Genomic DNA, 16449 nt, shown 5'->3' with positions numbered 1-16449 from the left:
GAAGACGAGAAATTCTGCTCTACTAATCTGTCTATAATGGCAATAAATATTCAGTACTGTAGCTCGGGGCAGCTCTCAGCTGGAGGATGATGGGGTCTACCCCCGCCAGAACTTTATAAACCTCGTCAAAACCTTTCTTCATCTTTTGTCTTAATTCTAACAAATAGCAAATTGCCATAGGTGTTCAGTAATGCTAAAGTGTGTTACAGAGCTCTAGTGCATTTGTGGCGGCATGGCTGAGCCATTTCCCTCTTGTGCTGAGAGACGACAGTGCATGGGGAGGGGTGGGCAGTGGGGGTGACCCTGAGCCAGTCCCAATAACTGCATTTCGGAGTTTGCTCCTGCACCCGCTTGCCCCCCCCCCCCCCCCCCGACAGTGCAGGAGCCGTGCAGGAAGGTGCAGCCATGCAGCAGTCGCAGTGCGTATGGTGCTGCCATCACCAAGCCCCCAGAGCTGATGTGGGCTGAATGCAGCCAGAGGGGCCGCTTTGTTTGTTGTTTCTTGGGCAAGGGGCAGTTTCTTCACAAAAAATGGGCAGTGGATGCCTGGTAGGAAGGGCCTTCCCCTGCTCAAATCAAGCAGAGGAGGGATCTGAACGTGAACCTTCTGTGTATCAGGTGTGTGGGCTGGAGCACAGAACAGACAGAGCCCTGGAGGTGTCCAGCTCTCCTGCTCATTAAATAACTACGCAGTCTGGTGGAAGGAAGCTTGCAAGTTTTTTAAGCCAGAGAAATTAGGAATTTGGTTTGTTACTCTTCTTACAGTGCTTTACCAAGGGGAGCTCTCATACTTAAGGAAATCATAGCAGACTTTCTCAAGAGTCAGTTGTGAAACTGGTTTGGCTTAGTAGAATTTCATCATTGACCTTGTAGAAACCCAAATGTCCCATGAAACAAAAAAAAGTAGACTTTATTCTTTTGGCATAATTATCAGTAGTGATAAAGGATCTTGGATTCAAGTTAACATTCTCTCTGCTACGGTTGATGATACTAACACCAGTCAGGCAGCGACGTCCTGCGATACAGAGCAGACCCACACCACGCTTGCTTCTCCCTGTCTGTGTCTTCCCGCAAATGGACACATGCGCCTCTGTCCCAGGGCTCACAGGACTGACCTGAGCCTAGGCAGGCCGCTTGTTGACAGACCATTCTAATACTCTTTTTACCTACCAAGCAGCAGAGGTTTCTTTAAAATATCTTAGGAAAAGGAATGAAGGAAATAGAGTTGTTACTGTACTCCGAGAATCTAACATGCTTTTCAATTGAAGGTGCCACCCTGTGTGTCATATGTCAAGACAGAAGCTCATTACGGCAGACGATAGTCCGGTTGGAGTTGGAAGATGAGTGGCAGTTCCGACTTCGGGATGAATTTCAAACTGCTAACAGTAGTGATGACAAACCACTCTATTTTCTTACTGGACGCCATATATAAGCTTCGCTAAGACACTGCTAACAAAGAAAAAAAAGAACTTCTTTTTTAAAATAAAAGTACAATCACTGTGGAGCAAAGTGCAACCAATATTTATCTAGACTGCTCTAAAGGATTCCCCACAATTTTGAAGTAGGCTTTATTCCTAGGGTAAAATTACCACATCAGTTACAATTTAAAGGATCCTGGATTCCAGTTATTTTCACATCAGTCACAACTGCCAACACTAATCACACAGCCCAAGCTGTAGGATGTAGGAAGAGGACGTAATTTGGTTGAAGAATCCTTTTTATATTCAGCTGAGCTACGGGAAGAAGCTGCTCTCAGCAGCTGCTAGCTTGAATGTGTTACATGAAGCGCAACCCAGCATGTGGAATTTATTGAAAATGTGTGGAGGAGAGCCCACCGTGTCTCTTCAGCTCTGTACTGTGGTACAGGAATACTCAGGGGTTTGAAACTACAATATAACATAGATATTTGTATTAAAAGGAATAGTCTTGTTCTCTGTGCAGTGTTAGTTTTAAATTTGTAATTGTGTATGTATTGAAACTGTCTTTGGCAAAATTTCCACAGGTGTTCAAAGTTTACCACTTAAACCTGAACAAATCAGCTAATGCATGGCAGGCACTGTGCACCCAGGTTCTCACCATTATTTCACCCCATTAGGCACCTCCTCCTTGACTCCAGGGACAAAGCAAAAGGCTTCAGGTAGATGCTCTCTCCTCAGTCAGAGGCCAGAACAACTTGCCAGCAAATCACCTTCAGTTTCTCACTCTTGTCAGAGTTTTGAAAACCTGTGGTCCATCCTCTTTTGCATATGGAAATGAGTCCTACTGTATGTCTGGTGCCTTTGTGGTGGGCCGTATGCAACTTACTCTCCGTGTCCTTTTCACTCAACTCCAGTTGGCTGCAGAGCTGAGATTAGGTCTGTCAAGTCGTACCTGTGTGTGAAGCAACATACCAAAAAATGTGCAGGAGGGCAATGATGCCCAAGCTGGACCCGAGGGAAAGAGAAGGTATTTTACAGTAGCTCCAGGGGGAGGGCAGGGGAGAAGTCCCAGGGCACTGGGACTGCTCAGGAGAGGCTCTGTCCAGCAGCAAAGATCTTTGAATGCATCACCTAACACTGTCAGCCCTTTAGTTTTTGATTAACCTCTGTAAATATTGATCATAGAGGTAGTCGCACATTGTTCTACTTACAAGCATGTCACTGATCCTTGTTAAGTTGTTCCAGAATGAACTCAGTGCAGTAGCAGTTGGTTGTCAGGGTTAAATTGCAGCGGTACTCTCTTCTACTCATGCAGTTAGCATAGGTTACCCCACTGAGGTTTCCATACAAAAAAATATAATAATCTTCCTGCACCTCATGACCCCTTTGTTAAAAAGACAAATGCAGCATGTTCTTAAAAGCGATTCAGGAATATCAATTTACTCCCCCAAAAGCAATGAAATTAACATGTCTTTGTACTTGAGCTGCAACTCATTGGAGAAGGACCTGCCAAAGCTGCATTTTTTTTTTATGCATAGTGTTAATTGAGCAACTTTTTTTATCTTGTGAAAAGAGATGTTTACAGATGAAAAAACATATAATATATTCGACAGAGGCTAAAGGAAAATGGTTTGCATATGTCTGTGTTAATGTAGCTTAATTCTGATGCTGTAAATTTAGCAAATTTCAGATGGAACAACCCATTTCTGTAAATCTATTTTTTATTTTCCTTCAGACACAACCTGCCTTATCTATTTTAACACTTGGAAGAAGTAGGGACATAATGGATGCTTCTTGAAGCTTTTGATGAACACCTTGAATGTATTCCAGTAGTTCTGGTTTTGCCAGAAGGGCTTGAGGCTGACCCTGAGTCTTAGCATGGTGTAGAAGTTTCAGGTATTACATGTTCAAAAATGGTTTCCTTTTTGTTTGTGTATGTGATGTTTGCACTAAGTTCTTAAAACTCCAGGTGCTGAGGCTACTGCGAGGAGCTAGCTCTCCGGTGAAGCAGTGCGAAATTGTCCTGAAGGTTGAGAATGCAGTCAGAAAGTCAGCGTATTTGCCTGTCTTGACCAAACCCATTTTTGAACCCATTTCCTTAACTCTCTCTGGTGCAGAAGGAAGGAGTTTCAGTCACACTTTGGCCAGAGCACACTAAACCAGCTCAGAAGGTGTAGGCCCGTCCCACCAAACACTTTAACTGGCTGCCTGTGAATTCCTGGGAAGGAGACTGTTGTCAGACATCTAGAGTATTGCTGTTCATTTTGGTTTCAAGCCTCACCATCAAGGCCATTCTTATGAATGTATTCAACTGGCCAGCGTTATGTATTACCTGTAGCTGTTCCTATCTATTCACAGGTTAAATTTGAATGTAAACTAAGATTTAAAGAATCATATGCAGATGCTTTTTGCTTAACTTATGTAATTGCTTTTTGTGACTTTTGGAAGCGGGTTAAAAAATGTTGCTTTCCTAGTGTAAAGTTTTCTTAACCAAAAACTTGGTGAATTTAGCTTCACTAGTCAGTCTACCTCATGTTATTGTTTATGAACTGAAACTGTCTGATGTTGTGGCTATGGTATGTTTATAATGTGCTTTCATTAAATTTGAATATATTAAGTTACCATTTAAGACTGCCTCTCTCTCAGCTGGTACTTTGCACAGGGCATGCCCTTTCTGTCTCTCTTCACACACAACAGTGCTCGCCCCTGAGAAACCCACCTCAGGCTGCTAACATGAATCCCATGTATTGATTTTACGGAGTTAGCTCTGCGTGCTGCCAGTGCCGGAGATCTTTCCAGCTGGGTACCTGTGACCTGGGAGAGTAGCTTTGTTTCAAACAGATGATGGGGGGGAGGCAGACAAGCTGTAAATACCAACTTTTAGCCCCCTTAAGTATAAGGAGTTGGAAAATGGGCTTGGGTCTGGCCATGCTTCAGTGTTGCTCAGGCAAGAACTTCAGAGCAGCAGCAGGACCTCAGCACTTCTTGCTTTCCGAGCCCACCAGCAAGGATTACCTTTAGCTTTTCTGTGAACCCACATCACTTTTTTGATATGGCCCTTTGCAGTCCACTCACCATCCCCTTGAAAATCACAAGTTGCAGCTTGCAAACAGCCGCCTCTACAGACCCGAATTCACCACCTGTCAGCTACTTCAGTTTTAAGTACTCTGAGTAATGTTCCAGAGGTGGCGTGAGTTCCTTGCTTTAGCACTAGACCAAGGTAAGGACAGCGCAATACAAACAAGTGTATCCTAACTGCACATCATAGATTCCAAAATTAAAAAAAACCACATAATTTTAAATTTAATTAAATCTTTCCCAACTTAAATTAGGGTTTTAAGCTGTTATTCAAGGCTGAAGGCATCACCCCCCTCACCTGACTGCAAACGCTGCATCAGGATGGTATGGAGCTGGAGCTACAGGGGAGCTGACCCTTGGTGGGGAGCGGTGGGGGGGTCAAAGCAAATGCATTGTCACAAAAGGAATTCTGACCCCAGGCGGGCAGGAATGCAGAGAATGCATGAGCAGAGGCTGCCATTAGCCACTGTGGTGATACTTCACATGCAAAAGTATGAAATATTCAAAAGATTCATTCACACTTAGCGTCAATACAGAGTAACTTTAAAAAAGCTATCAAGTATTTTATTTTTAATCTATCTACATTATGTACAGATCAAGAAAGGCCACAGCAGTTTTTCAACATACAAACCCTTTAAAAGAAGAGGAGAGATTTATGAAGGAGCGACAAGTATCAAAGTGAAGTCCACTAACAAAGGTATATACTCAGTACAGTACTTGAAGAAAAATGATGAGCGAGCACACCGGTCCTCAGGGTCTGCATTCCACCTTTTACTCTGCAACTAATCTGGGGGAGCAGGGGACGGGGTAGAACAAGTTTCTGACGCTGCCGACACCGAGTAGGCTCCCTTACACCTCGTAGCGCCCAGAAAGTGCCCCAGATACCACCGTACAGTCTGTGAGGGTGGTTGCCCACAACAACTGCACTGTTAACGCTTCTTGCCTCGATGCAATTGAGCACAGCATTGAACTCTGTCAAGCAAGCAGCTGTTAGCGGCCTCGCCCAGCTGCTGGGATTGGCAGTAGGAGATCAGCGTTACAGTACCGAGAAGCACTGGTATATCACCATGTTAAGAACTTCAGGATGTACTCGTCAGCGAGACTAGAGTCTTTGCATCAGCTTACAGTCCACTATATGAACAAGTTTCTGCTGCATGTAAACATGACTAACTAGATAAAATACAATCAAACTTTTGTAAAAGTTAATAAAATATCTTTCTTTTAAAAAAACAAAGTTAGCCTATTACTGCATTGTTTACAATTTTAATAAAATAGCACAACCTTTCGGTTGTTACCAGTCCTGAGTTCACTGTAATAAAAATGGCCCTGGCTTCTGCTGAATGTCTGCACCCACTTGGTGCATTTTGGCAGAAGTCTCCCCATAAAAACAGAATTCCTTCGGGAGCAGTTAAGTCTGGTGCTGTCCGTTGAGGAAGTTGTATACCAGGAACTGGCCGGTGCCACAGTACTGTGTTGCAAAGAGTTTTCCATCAGGAGTGGGGTCAGAGAAAGCAATTTCTTCTTTACTTAAGTATGAGCCATATATGAAGTTACTCCTGTTTAAAAGCGGGGGGGGAGAAAAAAAAAAAAAAAAAAGATAATTACTCTCAGGGGAATAATGCAAAAATATTTATGCTATGAGGCCACAAACCATTAATTACGTGGCACAGACATTCAAAAGGAAGTAGCTCTATTAGGAGGAGATGGCTCTATTTATATGAGCTATCTCCTCCTTCCAAATGGTAAGGAGGATCACTTGCTCTGGGAGGGTTTCTATGAAGTTTTGGTATTTTAGAAGATGCCGGGTCCTGCACTTCGGTCACAACAACCCCATGCAGCACTACAAGCTTGGGGAAGAGTGGCTGGAAAGCTGCCCAGCAAAGGCCTGGGGGTGCTGGTTGGCAGCCGGCTGAATATGAGCCAGCAGTGTGCCCAGGTGGCCAAGAAGGCCAACGGCATCCTGGCCTGTATCAGAAATAGCGTGGCCAGCAGGAGCAGGGAGGTGATTGTTCCCCTGTACTCAGCACTGGTGAGGCCGCACCTTGAGTGCTGTGTTCAGTTTTGGCCCCCTCACTACAGGAAAGACATTGAGATGTTGGAGCACATCCAGAGAAGGGCAATGAAGCTGGTGAAGGGTCTAGAGAGCAAGTCTTACGAGAAGCAGCTGAGGGGACTGGGGTTGTTTAGTCTGGAGAAAAGGAGGCTGAGGGGAGACCTTATTGCTCTCTACAACTACCTGAAAGGAGGTTGTAGTGAGGTGGGTACTGGTCTCTTCTGTCAGGAGGCTGGTGATGATAGGATGAGAGAAAATGGCCTCAAGTTGCAGCAGGGGAGGTTTAGATTGGATATTAGAAAAAATTTCTTTACTGAAAGGGTTGTCAGACATTGGAACAGGCTGCCCAGGGAAGTGGTTGAGTCACCATCCCTGGAGGTGTTCAAAAAGCGCGTAGACAAGGCACTTCAGGACATGGTTTAGTGGGCATGGTTGATGGTTGGACTCGATGATCTTAAAGGTCTTCTGCAACCTAAATGATTCTATGATTCCATGTTCATACAGGGAAATTACTTGCGAGCTGGATCAAGAGTTCAATTTCAGAGTTTTTGAAAAAGAAAAAAGTTTGAATTCATTCCAACTATTTCTTCATAGAAAAGAGACTGCTAGGACTATGACTACAATCACTAGATGAAAACATAAGCTACAAACAAGTTCGGGTTCTTATAGAGGGGGCTGAAAGGACCTGATGAAATTTCAAGTTCCTGGTTTGAAAAAAAAAAATTTGACATTTAGATGAGAGCACATCTTGGATTCATTTAGAACAACCAAGAACACAACCTCAGGGCGTAATTCATAAGTGATACACTGTCAGTAATAATTACATGAAAAGGAAGATTCAATTTGCTTAACTTCATAAAAAGTATTTTAGGTATGTTTTATTCTTATCTGAAGAAAGAGGAGAGAAAGGATACCATTGTACTTTTCTGGATGGCTATGTGAGCAAATTTAGAAAATTGATCTCAGGCTTTAAGACCTCGATCAGGGAAGGAGGAGGTAGCATTTATGCTTGGAAACAGAAGAAACTCCCATTAAAGTTAAGTTTTTTAATTCCTATAAAATAAACTTGCTTGTACTTGCAGAGCAAGTATGAACTTCGATCATATGGACATCTCCGTTAAATCTTGAGGAAAAGACAATAGGAACAAAATCCTTTTTAATTATTACCAGCTTTCTTCCCCTCTCTTTACTCTATGTAGGAAGATGATTTTGCAAGGTTCTTAAGACTGACTGACCAGGTTTTTGCAACTCCAGGTCAGCTGTGAAAGCTTGAGTGAAACAGAGCAGACATTCTCAAAATGGACTTAAAAGTCTGCTAGGGTGCCTTCAACATTTTGAAGTGAGGATTTAGCTGGTGACCAGAATCATCCTGTTCAAACTACCTTTTGCTATGAAAGACATTTAGGTTGAAGTTTCACTGGCAGCTGAGCAGATCTAACTGCTCACTGCCACCAAAAAGCAAGTCTCACTCCTTTCCTTCGCCTTCTGCAACTTTCTGGGCTCCCTTGTTTACGCCAACTCTAGAGCTCGTCAGACCTTTCCACAAGCCAACTAAGCACCAGAACAACACAAAGCTCTTTTTGGTGCGCCTGTTTTCTATGAATGTAGCAATGAGCAAACGGAAGGCCAAACAAGCACCAGAGCACAGCAAAAGGTAAGATGCAGTGCAGGGCTGAGAGGAAAACTGAGACGTCTTCTCGCTAGCTGCAACAAACCATTAAAATTGATTCTAAAGATCCTTTAGAGCTGTAACTGAGGGAGCAACTCCAGCATCGCTTTGCGGAAGAAATCTTTCCTTTAGAAATAGTTTCTAGGAAGCTACTGAATACACAATTAAAAATCAGCCAAAAATAAAATGAAAGCAACAAGTTAACTTGCTTATCTGAATACAGCTTTACAGTCGGTACTTCAGACAGAACGTGATCTGATAAGAACCTTCTAGTTGCTGCACCAGCTAAGCAAGATGCATTCTGCAGAGCAGAATAGCTCTGCTAGGCTTTCCAAATACCCAAGAGGGCGAGGATCGGCAGACACAGCAGTACCCATGCCACAAACTCCAACAAGATGGGGCTAGCCAGGCACGTAGCACAAACCTGACAACCCAGCAGTAATAAGATTTGGGTGGTTCTTGGCATTACTCTGAACAGGCTTTTAAACTTCTAGGAAATGTCGCTGGAAGAAACCTACAGTTTGGAGATTCAACATTTTTAACATTTATCTAAACAGTAGCGCAGATGTTTGAGTCCTTTTATGGATCTAGCACTTAGCATTCAGCTGAACACACTCATCACCAGCTATTAGAGCTCCATGGAAATTGAAAATATCTCAAAAGGCTCAGTGAACCTGAGTAAAGCAAAAATAAAATACAGTTGGAAGCCACCAGACTATATCAAATAGTTTGGTACACTTGTCACTGTTCTCTCCCCCTTACTACCTCTAAGGAATGGACATTCAGCCAATGGTTAGGTCCCAGTCCTTAACACTTGGGTAATCTCACACTTTGACCAAAGACAGTCTCATTTCCTTCCCGCATAATTACCTCAGAGGAATTTACCCAAGCCCATTGGCATTCTGCTAGGGTGACTCATTACAACTGCACTTAGCAGAAAGATTTCTGTTAAAGACAAGCTATTGCAGAACACTGACGTTGGTTATTGAACTCCACATAATACTCGAACTGTCAACTGTGCTCAGATCTACATCCCCAATATCACCAGCAGCTTAAAAGTACAAGCTTGAGACACACAAAGCCATAAACGTCTTGGACTGAGTTCTACCTAAAACACATGTAACTGAGGAACTTTGTTTATATTACCTAAGACACTCTATCATCCGAGAAGCAATCTTCTTTCGACGCATCATGCTGAATACCCATATTCGACTAATGCCACAAATAGCAGGTTCTGGAGAAGTTGAACAGCACCATGCTTTCTGTCTTTCAAATATGACTTTCTCGTTTTCTGAACTGACTTCCGGAACCTTCTCTTCTATAACTCTGTAGCCCTGCAAATGATGTAAAAAATATTTGTCACTTTATAAAAGCATCACTAATGACTAAACAAAATAATTATTGCGTAGTTTATTTCAGTTAAACATACTTACTTGCTAAAATGCCTTACCAAAAAGACTGCATATTTATGTCTCATTTAATTTCTCTTAACAGTTTCAAAATTGGAACAGATGATAAAAGAATAAACCAAAAAACCCTGTAAAGCTTATCCAATTTAAAATAACAGCAACAAATAATCCAATTCTTATTACCATCTGTATTAAAGTGTTTGCATCAATTTCTCTGACTTTGACTAAGATTGTTTTGCTTCTTGTCTGCTACTCCCAAGGGACAATAGAAAACACCACAGTTTACAAGGCAACAGACAGAATATGTGACAAAGTTCTGACATCAGTTTTTAGTACTGCAACCGGCAGTATGGCTTCTTGTCCTGCTCTCCACTGCACAGTTCTGCCCTCCGCTTCTGTTTTCTGTGGAGCTGTTTGACCCTGCGGTGATTCAACTCAAATCCTACAGAGTACGCACTTTTTCATCCACGTTGGATTTCTGCCAGGCAGGAAGTTGAATCTGCTTGTCAACAAGCAAGAGGAGAGCCAAAGCTAGCATAAGAATAGCAGAAAAAGAAAAATTCCACCCTTCGGCTGTAGCAAGCAAGTTCTTAGATGAGCAGGTCTTAGCCACGTATGATACCATACATGTGTCTCAGCTCAGTGTCAACTATACGAAAATGAGTAACTACATTTCAGAATGGTCTGCCACCAAAAGTCTCTTCATTTCTGGAAAAGGCAAACATGGAATACTTATTTGCTAAATGGATAGACTTAAACTCCAAGATAATTCTGTAGTTTCAGAATGTCTGAAGAACAGAGTCACTAAGCACTGACACAGATTGGCTTTCTCCAATTCAATCACTTACCCACTGGATATGTTCAGCAATTAAACAGCCGATAACTTTTTTGTCATTAGAAATAAAAAGAAGAGTTTTAGTTCTAGAGTAACACATGAGCGGAGCTTGCTGAAATCCCAAGTCATTGTCTACCATTTCTCTAATTTCTTCAACCTGTCAAAATAAGTTTAAATGCTGCATAAGAAACACACGTAAATACACGTTTGTATAAATTTACATAAAAATCACAGATCTGTAAAAATGCACTGAGGCATCTAGAACACTGAAAGCTATTCCAGAAGTCAGGGATCATTCTAAGTGACCTGCAACACATCGATCCACATAAACATTCCTTAAATAATACTCGGGTGGAAATAGGAAGAGTAGGGACCTCTAAGTCAGCTTCCATTAAGTCAAAACTTCAATTAGGCAAAGGCTAATAGAGAGAATGCAGATAATCAAAGTGTGGACTCTGATATTCTAGAAGTAAATGAGCTCAGTAGCTCAGTTGAAGGTTTCCTGTCTGTTATTTTTAAAGTCTTGAAAGAACTAATCCATTAAGGGTTTTAAGCAGATGATAGCAAGCACAGTGCCAAGGCGGCTAGAAAATATATACATTTATTGTAAAGAAATGGATAACTGTCGTCTCTCTCCTCAAGCTTTCTGCTCTTCCATTAGCTTTGCAAAGAGTAACTGAAACTAAAAATAAAATTTTTAGTTAATATTAGCAAAGTTAGAAGAAATAGATAAAATCCAGCATGAATGTGAACAAAAGCTTATGCATGAGCTGAGATTTTACTGGGGGATTCTTGTACCTACAACCGGGCATTGAAACAGCCTCTATCGCCCCTCTGTCATCTCACATGAGACAGAAATAAGGTGGCTTTTCCTATGTGGTGCGTTAAATTGCATAAGCTTCTTTAATGCATGTTGTAGTTACATTAGTTAAAGCAAAAAGAGAATTACTGATGCTATGAATATATGAAGTTAGCACTGATCACATGGAAATTGTGTTAAAAAAAAAAAAAAAGCTTTTAAAATAACTTTTGAAAGGCATGGTATCGATTACTCTCTACTTTCTCATCTAACCTTCAGGTACCAGTCTTTTAATGACAAGTCCAATTAGCCAATTTGAAACACTAAGTAATCATTCTTGAAGTCAGCCATCCATGGTTCTTGACAGTTGTAGATACTCTCAACTTTAACCACACAGAACTACAGAGAACTCTATCCTAAATGATTTCATTTGCTACAGTCTTCCTTTCCTCTGCCCCGCTTAGGTATTTTAAGTAATTTTTTCTTCAGCCATTTTAGTAAAAAATGAATGTGCAATGAATGTACTAAAATTAAGACAGTACCACCAGAGAAACAAAACTTAATAAATAAACTTATCTGCATTAAATATTGTAAAAAGAAAATTCATCATTTCTTTTCAATTCAGTAACTTAAAAAATTCTATGTTAGTCTAAAGAAAACCCACTACAGTCATGCCATCAGAAAGAGCTGTCTTGGGCATCAATTCTGCTTCCAGAGGTCCCTTCCAACCTCAACCATTCTGTGATCCTGTGATAGTGGTACTGTAAAGAAGCATCCGTTAGTCACAGCAAATCCCCAGCTAAACAGAATCAATGCCATGCTAATGAAAAAACAAATGTAATGCCATATTAAGATGTATGAACACAGGCTAGCCAGCAAGACACCAAAGTACCCTGCTGCTCTAAGTCTCCACTAGTGTACTGTGTCCAGTTTTAAATAAAGAGTTTCAAAAGCGGCATGAGACATGGCACAAATAGAGATAATCTAGAGGAAAGTACAACAATGATCAGAGCTCTATAAAACATTACTTAGGAGTATGAACTAAAAATCAGCACATCCTGTCAATCTTCTTAAGGTGAAACAATTAGTTTGTTCAGGCACAAAAAAGCTGTTGCAAAGAGGAAAAGGGTGTTTTCTACAGCTATGGCAGTATGATTAGCACTAAAGAGCTTAAATTGCAGTACTGAGGTTCTGTTGGACATTTAGTGAAAATTTCCTACTGTTACAGAAGCTGTAACAGACTCTGAAGAGGTCAGAAAAACCTCCAGTGGTAGAAGTTTTAGAAAACTGTCAGATGCATCATAACCAGAGCTGATCCTGCTTTGGACATGGGACTGGACTAGATGACTTCAAGGCCACCTTCCACCTAAATCTGGTTTTATCCAAAAGTCATTTAGAGAATGGTGCCATATTCATGATGTGTAATAAAATCAATACATTTCAGTTGGTTTAAATATACTAGGAAGTTTATGTTATATAAAATATCTGGCAGACATTCAGCAAGTATATTAAAAAAAAATTTTTAAAAGTCAGTTGGTTGATGCTGTTCCCACCCCTGCCTTCCATTCCTGCTCAGACCCATCCTCTCTATAAGGAGAGCAGCAGTGCATAAGAGTGAGATGTCTGACCTGTTTGTGGAAAAAGCTACAGAACCACTGCAGTTTTGAGTCCAACTTCAACTGCTTACATGTGAATTATACAAACTTTACTGTGAACATTCTCATTACTTATACGAAAACATCAAACAAGGTAAGGTATACAAGTCCAATCCTTTTCACCATACCTTTTTAAGTGCATACTTTGGGTCATCAGGAAGAACCATTATTATCTTTCCATCAGGATATTCAGCCAAAATTCTCTCCTTTTTCCAACCCTAAATAAAACAAACACTTATCTAAACCATACACAAGATGTAGTTTTACAAATAGAAATTGCATATTATTGTTCTAGACACCGAATTTATGCAGAGACTTCATACTATTTAGCAGTTGTTTTGCTAGAGAAGGAAACTTCAGCTAGCTTTTTAAAATGAGCACAACAGATATAATATGATCTTGTTTCTACAATAATTTATACAATAGCGTAACTATATCTAGAAACAATTTGTGAAAGTGTCTTATAATTTCCCAGCTAGATTTTCTTCCCCCAGGACTGCAGTACAAACTGAATTTTAAAATAGAAGTAGCAAACTTGGCTCACATAACTGATTTCCAAACCTATGTAATACTTATTTTCCGAAGTCCAGTGAATGGGAAAATCCCTAAGTTTTAATAAAAGATTTCTTTTTAACATAGTTACCTCCACAAATACACACTCAGTTTTAAAGTTTGGCATGCGAAAGACCTCCAGGAGGTTCTAAGTGAACTGATTGGCATGCAGTTGCCCAAAATGTAAGGAATAGGTTATTTTGTTACTGGTCATAACTGTTAAAGCCACAAGAAGGATACTAGAAAAAAATTTATAACTACCTTCTAAGAATCTAATGGGGAAGGAGGCTACGTTGTGTGTATCTGAAGTATAAACATACTCAAAAAAATAGAGGTAATTAACTCTTCTTCAGATCCACACTCGTGGTGAATAATGAGCAGTACCTGCATGGAAAAAAACAAAACAAAAAAGCCACTTAAATCTAGTAAGATGGGACTGGTAGATATTAGAACTCAAGTTGCTTTGATGGGACCTAAAAATACTGAATGCAGAAGTAACTTCAGCCACTAAAAAGGCTGATCTACAAGTCTTACTCAAAGCAACTTTAAATAAAAAAGCCTTTGAAGAAACAATATTGATGGAATAATTCTCATTGAAATCTGTACCTTCCCATAAAATAACGTTCAACTGAAGACCAAACAATGGAATTTGGCACTGAATGAATGTCATATATACTACCACAAAAAAATGACAAACTTAAGTGTTATAATACTTGATCTGTATCTCATTTTAATCATGCTGATGTTACTCCCTTACCCCAAACAAGACATGAAGGGAATATTTTTAGAAATTTATCTACTTGCTGGTAGCCCTGGAACTATTTAAGTATGAGTTTAGCACCCAGCATGGCAATGGCTGCAACACAGACACCATTTTAATCCTGTCTGCTTTTCTTGTCAGTAGTACTCTCAGTTGCACTAAATACCAACACAAATGAAAATCCTATTTGAATTTATATACATTATGGTCTGAACACAAAAGGCAGTAAACAGCAGTGTCACAATATACAGGTAAGCAGAAAAGTGCAATTTGTGGGATTGTGACATGCTTTTTGAGACTGTTAGAAAAGACATCAAAGGATTCAGGCAAGGATTACTACTCTCCAACCTCAAAACCCATCCCCTCTCAATTTTTTGTCTTTTGCTACCTTTTGGCTACCTTTTTACCTGTAAAAGCTTTCTATAGCCTATTTTAAACCAACTGTGACCATCACTCAGCAGATAAATGCAATGTGTTTGATAATCCTACCATTACAGCATCCAGAATGTTGCAGCCTAATGCAGAGCATTAAACTCTAAATTTTAGGTTGCAGGCCTAATGCAGAAAATTCAACCCTAAATTTTAGGTTAAGGTATCCTGTTAACATTATAGCCAGGTATTTCCAACAAAATGAAATCTAATGGAAGAAAACATTTCTGAACATCATACTGCTGTTATACTTTTAAGCAACACTACATTAGCAGAAGTCTAAAAATAATTCTGTAAAAATGCAATAATTGACTCTCTAATACTTAGAACTCATTATTTTCATTACTGTCCACCTGTTCATTTCCTTAAGTGATTAGTATGATGAGGGGACTGATCATATTCGCGGGAGGGGTAGCTTCTAAATTGAAGTATTTTGGAATTTATTCAGAACTGTATCCTTTAGATGAAGCTTTCCAAAAAGTTTCTGCAAACCCTAAGCTCATCCAAGATTTTTAGTGAAGACATTTTAAAGTCATATTCCTTTTTTATTTATGCAGCTCCAAGAATTTCAAAAAGAAAAACGCACGTTTCACATAAGTAGCTGCATCTTCAGTATCCTTATTGTTCAGTCTTAGTAAGCAATGAACTGTGCTTCCTTTAAACCAGACAATTGGAAGTAATGCACAAGATTGGTCACAGCTCTGTCATATTCTAACATTAAAGCTGTTAAGAAAAATGTGCTATAGCTTCAGCTGGGACCGATCCTATTAGATATCTACAATACACAAAATATGCTTTAGTAGCAGTATCTTGTATGGGGTCTGAAGATGATTTCCTTTAACACACCTATTAATTTATTTTTTTTTTAACAAACCCCCACTATTTTAACACTATTAAAACAAAATACAGTCTGCAAGGTATTTCAATCACTGAGAACTAAAGTAGGACTCCTTCACTCAGGCAGATGGCAAGAACACCTTATTATAGTAAGAAACAAAAGCATTATGTCTGCAGTATACTTTATAATATTCTACTGCAATGTCAGAAAAATTGCTTTTCTTTTCCTTTTAATTAACTTTACCTTAGGGCATTAAGACTTATTTACTGTTGAATCAGATGCCCAAGCATTGATATACATTGCTTGTGATGACCAAATAAGTTAAAAGGAAAGCTATTGTTCCCACCAGGATACATGTTCTGCAAGGCCTGGAGTACAAGAACATGATTATACCACTCCTCCCTGATATTGGAAGTCTACACTCAACAACAGATTACCTATAGCCAGCAGTAGCAAGGTACATATAGTCTAATCACCACAGCTGGGCAGACTGGTGCTGTACAGCCCCATCGGTGTGAAGTAACTGTTGCAATACCTTCCTCCCCTACATGTTATGTTACAGGTATTTGTAATCATTTGAGAAAATAAGGCAACTCTGCAATGCAAAGTTAACTCATTTTTAACCTACCTCTAAATTTTCCTCCCAATTCAAACAAGATTAAAGATTGCTTCTGCTTCTTTATTAAAGTGCAATGGCAATAGAATTACAAAAGAAAGAAATAATTCAAAAAAGGGCAATACAGACAAGCAGTTGCTACGACATCATGAAATAGTACAGACAGTAATTACCACTACACTGTGTAGTGCATTGCTTTCACTGGATATTATGTATGTATATAATGAATGATGTAGAATACAGTTGTAAAGATGGCTCCAACATTAATAGCACGGTAACTGAAATGTTCAGTGCTCAATTTCACATGAAGTATGTTCTGCTTATAGTTTAAAATAATT

The 16449-nt window shown here is 39.9% G+C and overlaps 2 protein-coding genes across 12 annotated transcripts in view; one reads left to right on the top strand and one right to left on the bottom strand.

The window, feature by feature from the left end:
- The window catches only part of GREB1L (GREB1 like retinoic acid receptor coactivator), a 145412-nt gene extending 141365 nt beyond the window's left edge, over positions 1–4047 (top strand). For all 8 annotated transcript variants that reach the window (XM_041122842.1, XM_030011979.1, XM_041122841.1 and 5 more), the window contains one exon: positions 1269–4047. In XM_041122842.1, coding sequence (XP_040978776.1) covers positions 1269–1432 — 164 coding nt within the window. In that variant the 3' untranslated portion in view covers positions 1433–4047. The remainder of the gene's footprint in view (positions 1–1268) is intronic.
- A 987-nt stretch (positions 4048–5034) lies between these two features.
- Positions 5035–16449, bottom strand: part of ESCO1 (establishment of sister chromatid cohesion N-acetyltransferase 1) — a 35151-nt gene continuing 23736 nt past the window's right edge. For 2 of the 4 annotated variants that reach the window (XM_030012081.1, XM_041122844.1), the window contains 4 exons: positions 13045–13134; positions 10476–10619; positions 9365–9552; positions 5035–6052 (listed from right to left, as the gene is read on the bottom strand). In XM_030012081.1, coding sequence (XP_029867941.1) covers positions 5905–6052; positions 9365–9552; positions 10476–10619; positions 13045–13134 — 570 coding nt within the window. In that variant the 3' untranslated portion in view covers positions 5035–5904. Of the gene's footprint in view, positions 6053–9364; positions 9553–10474; positions 10620–13044; positions 13135–13729; positions 13853–16449 lie in introns of those variants that run through there. The other 2 variants (XM_041122845.1, XR_003923058.2) reach the window with 2 other exon arrangements.

The sequence above is a fragment of the Aquila chrysaetos genome, chromosome 4 (assembly GCF_900496995.4).
Source record: "Aquila chrysaetos chrysaetos chromosome 4, bAquChr1.4, whole genome shotgun sequence".
In the NCBI taxonomy this organism is placed as follows: domain Eukaryota; kingdom Metazoa; phylum Chordata; class Aves; order Accipitriformes; family Accipitridae; genus Aquila; species Aquila chrysaetos.
Note: the sequence above shows the minus strand (reverse complement) of the source record. Positions and strands in the feature narration are given on the sequence as shown.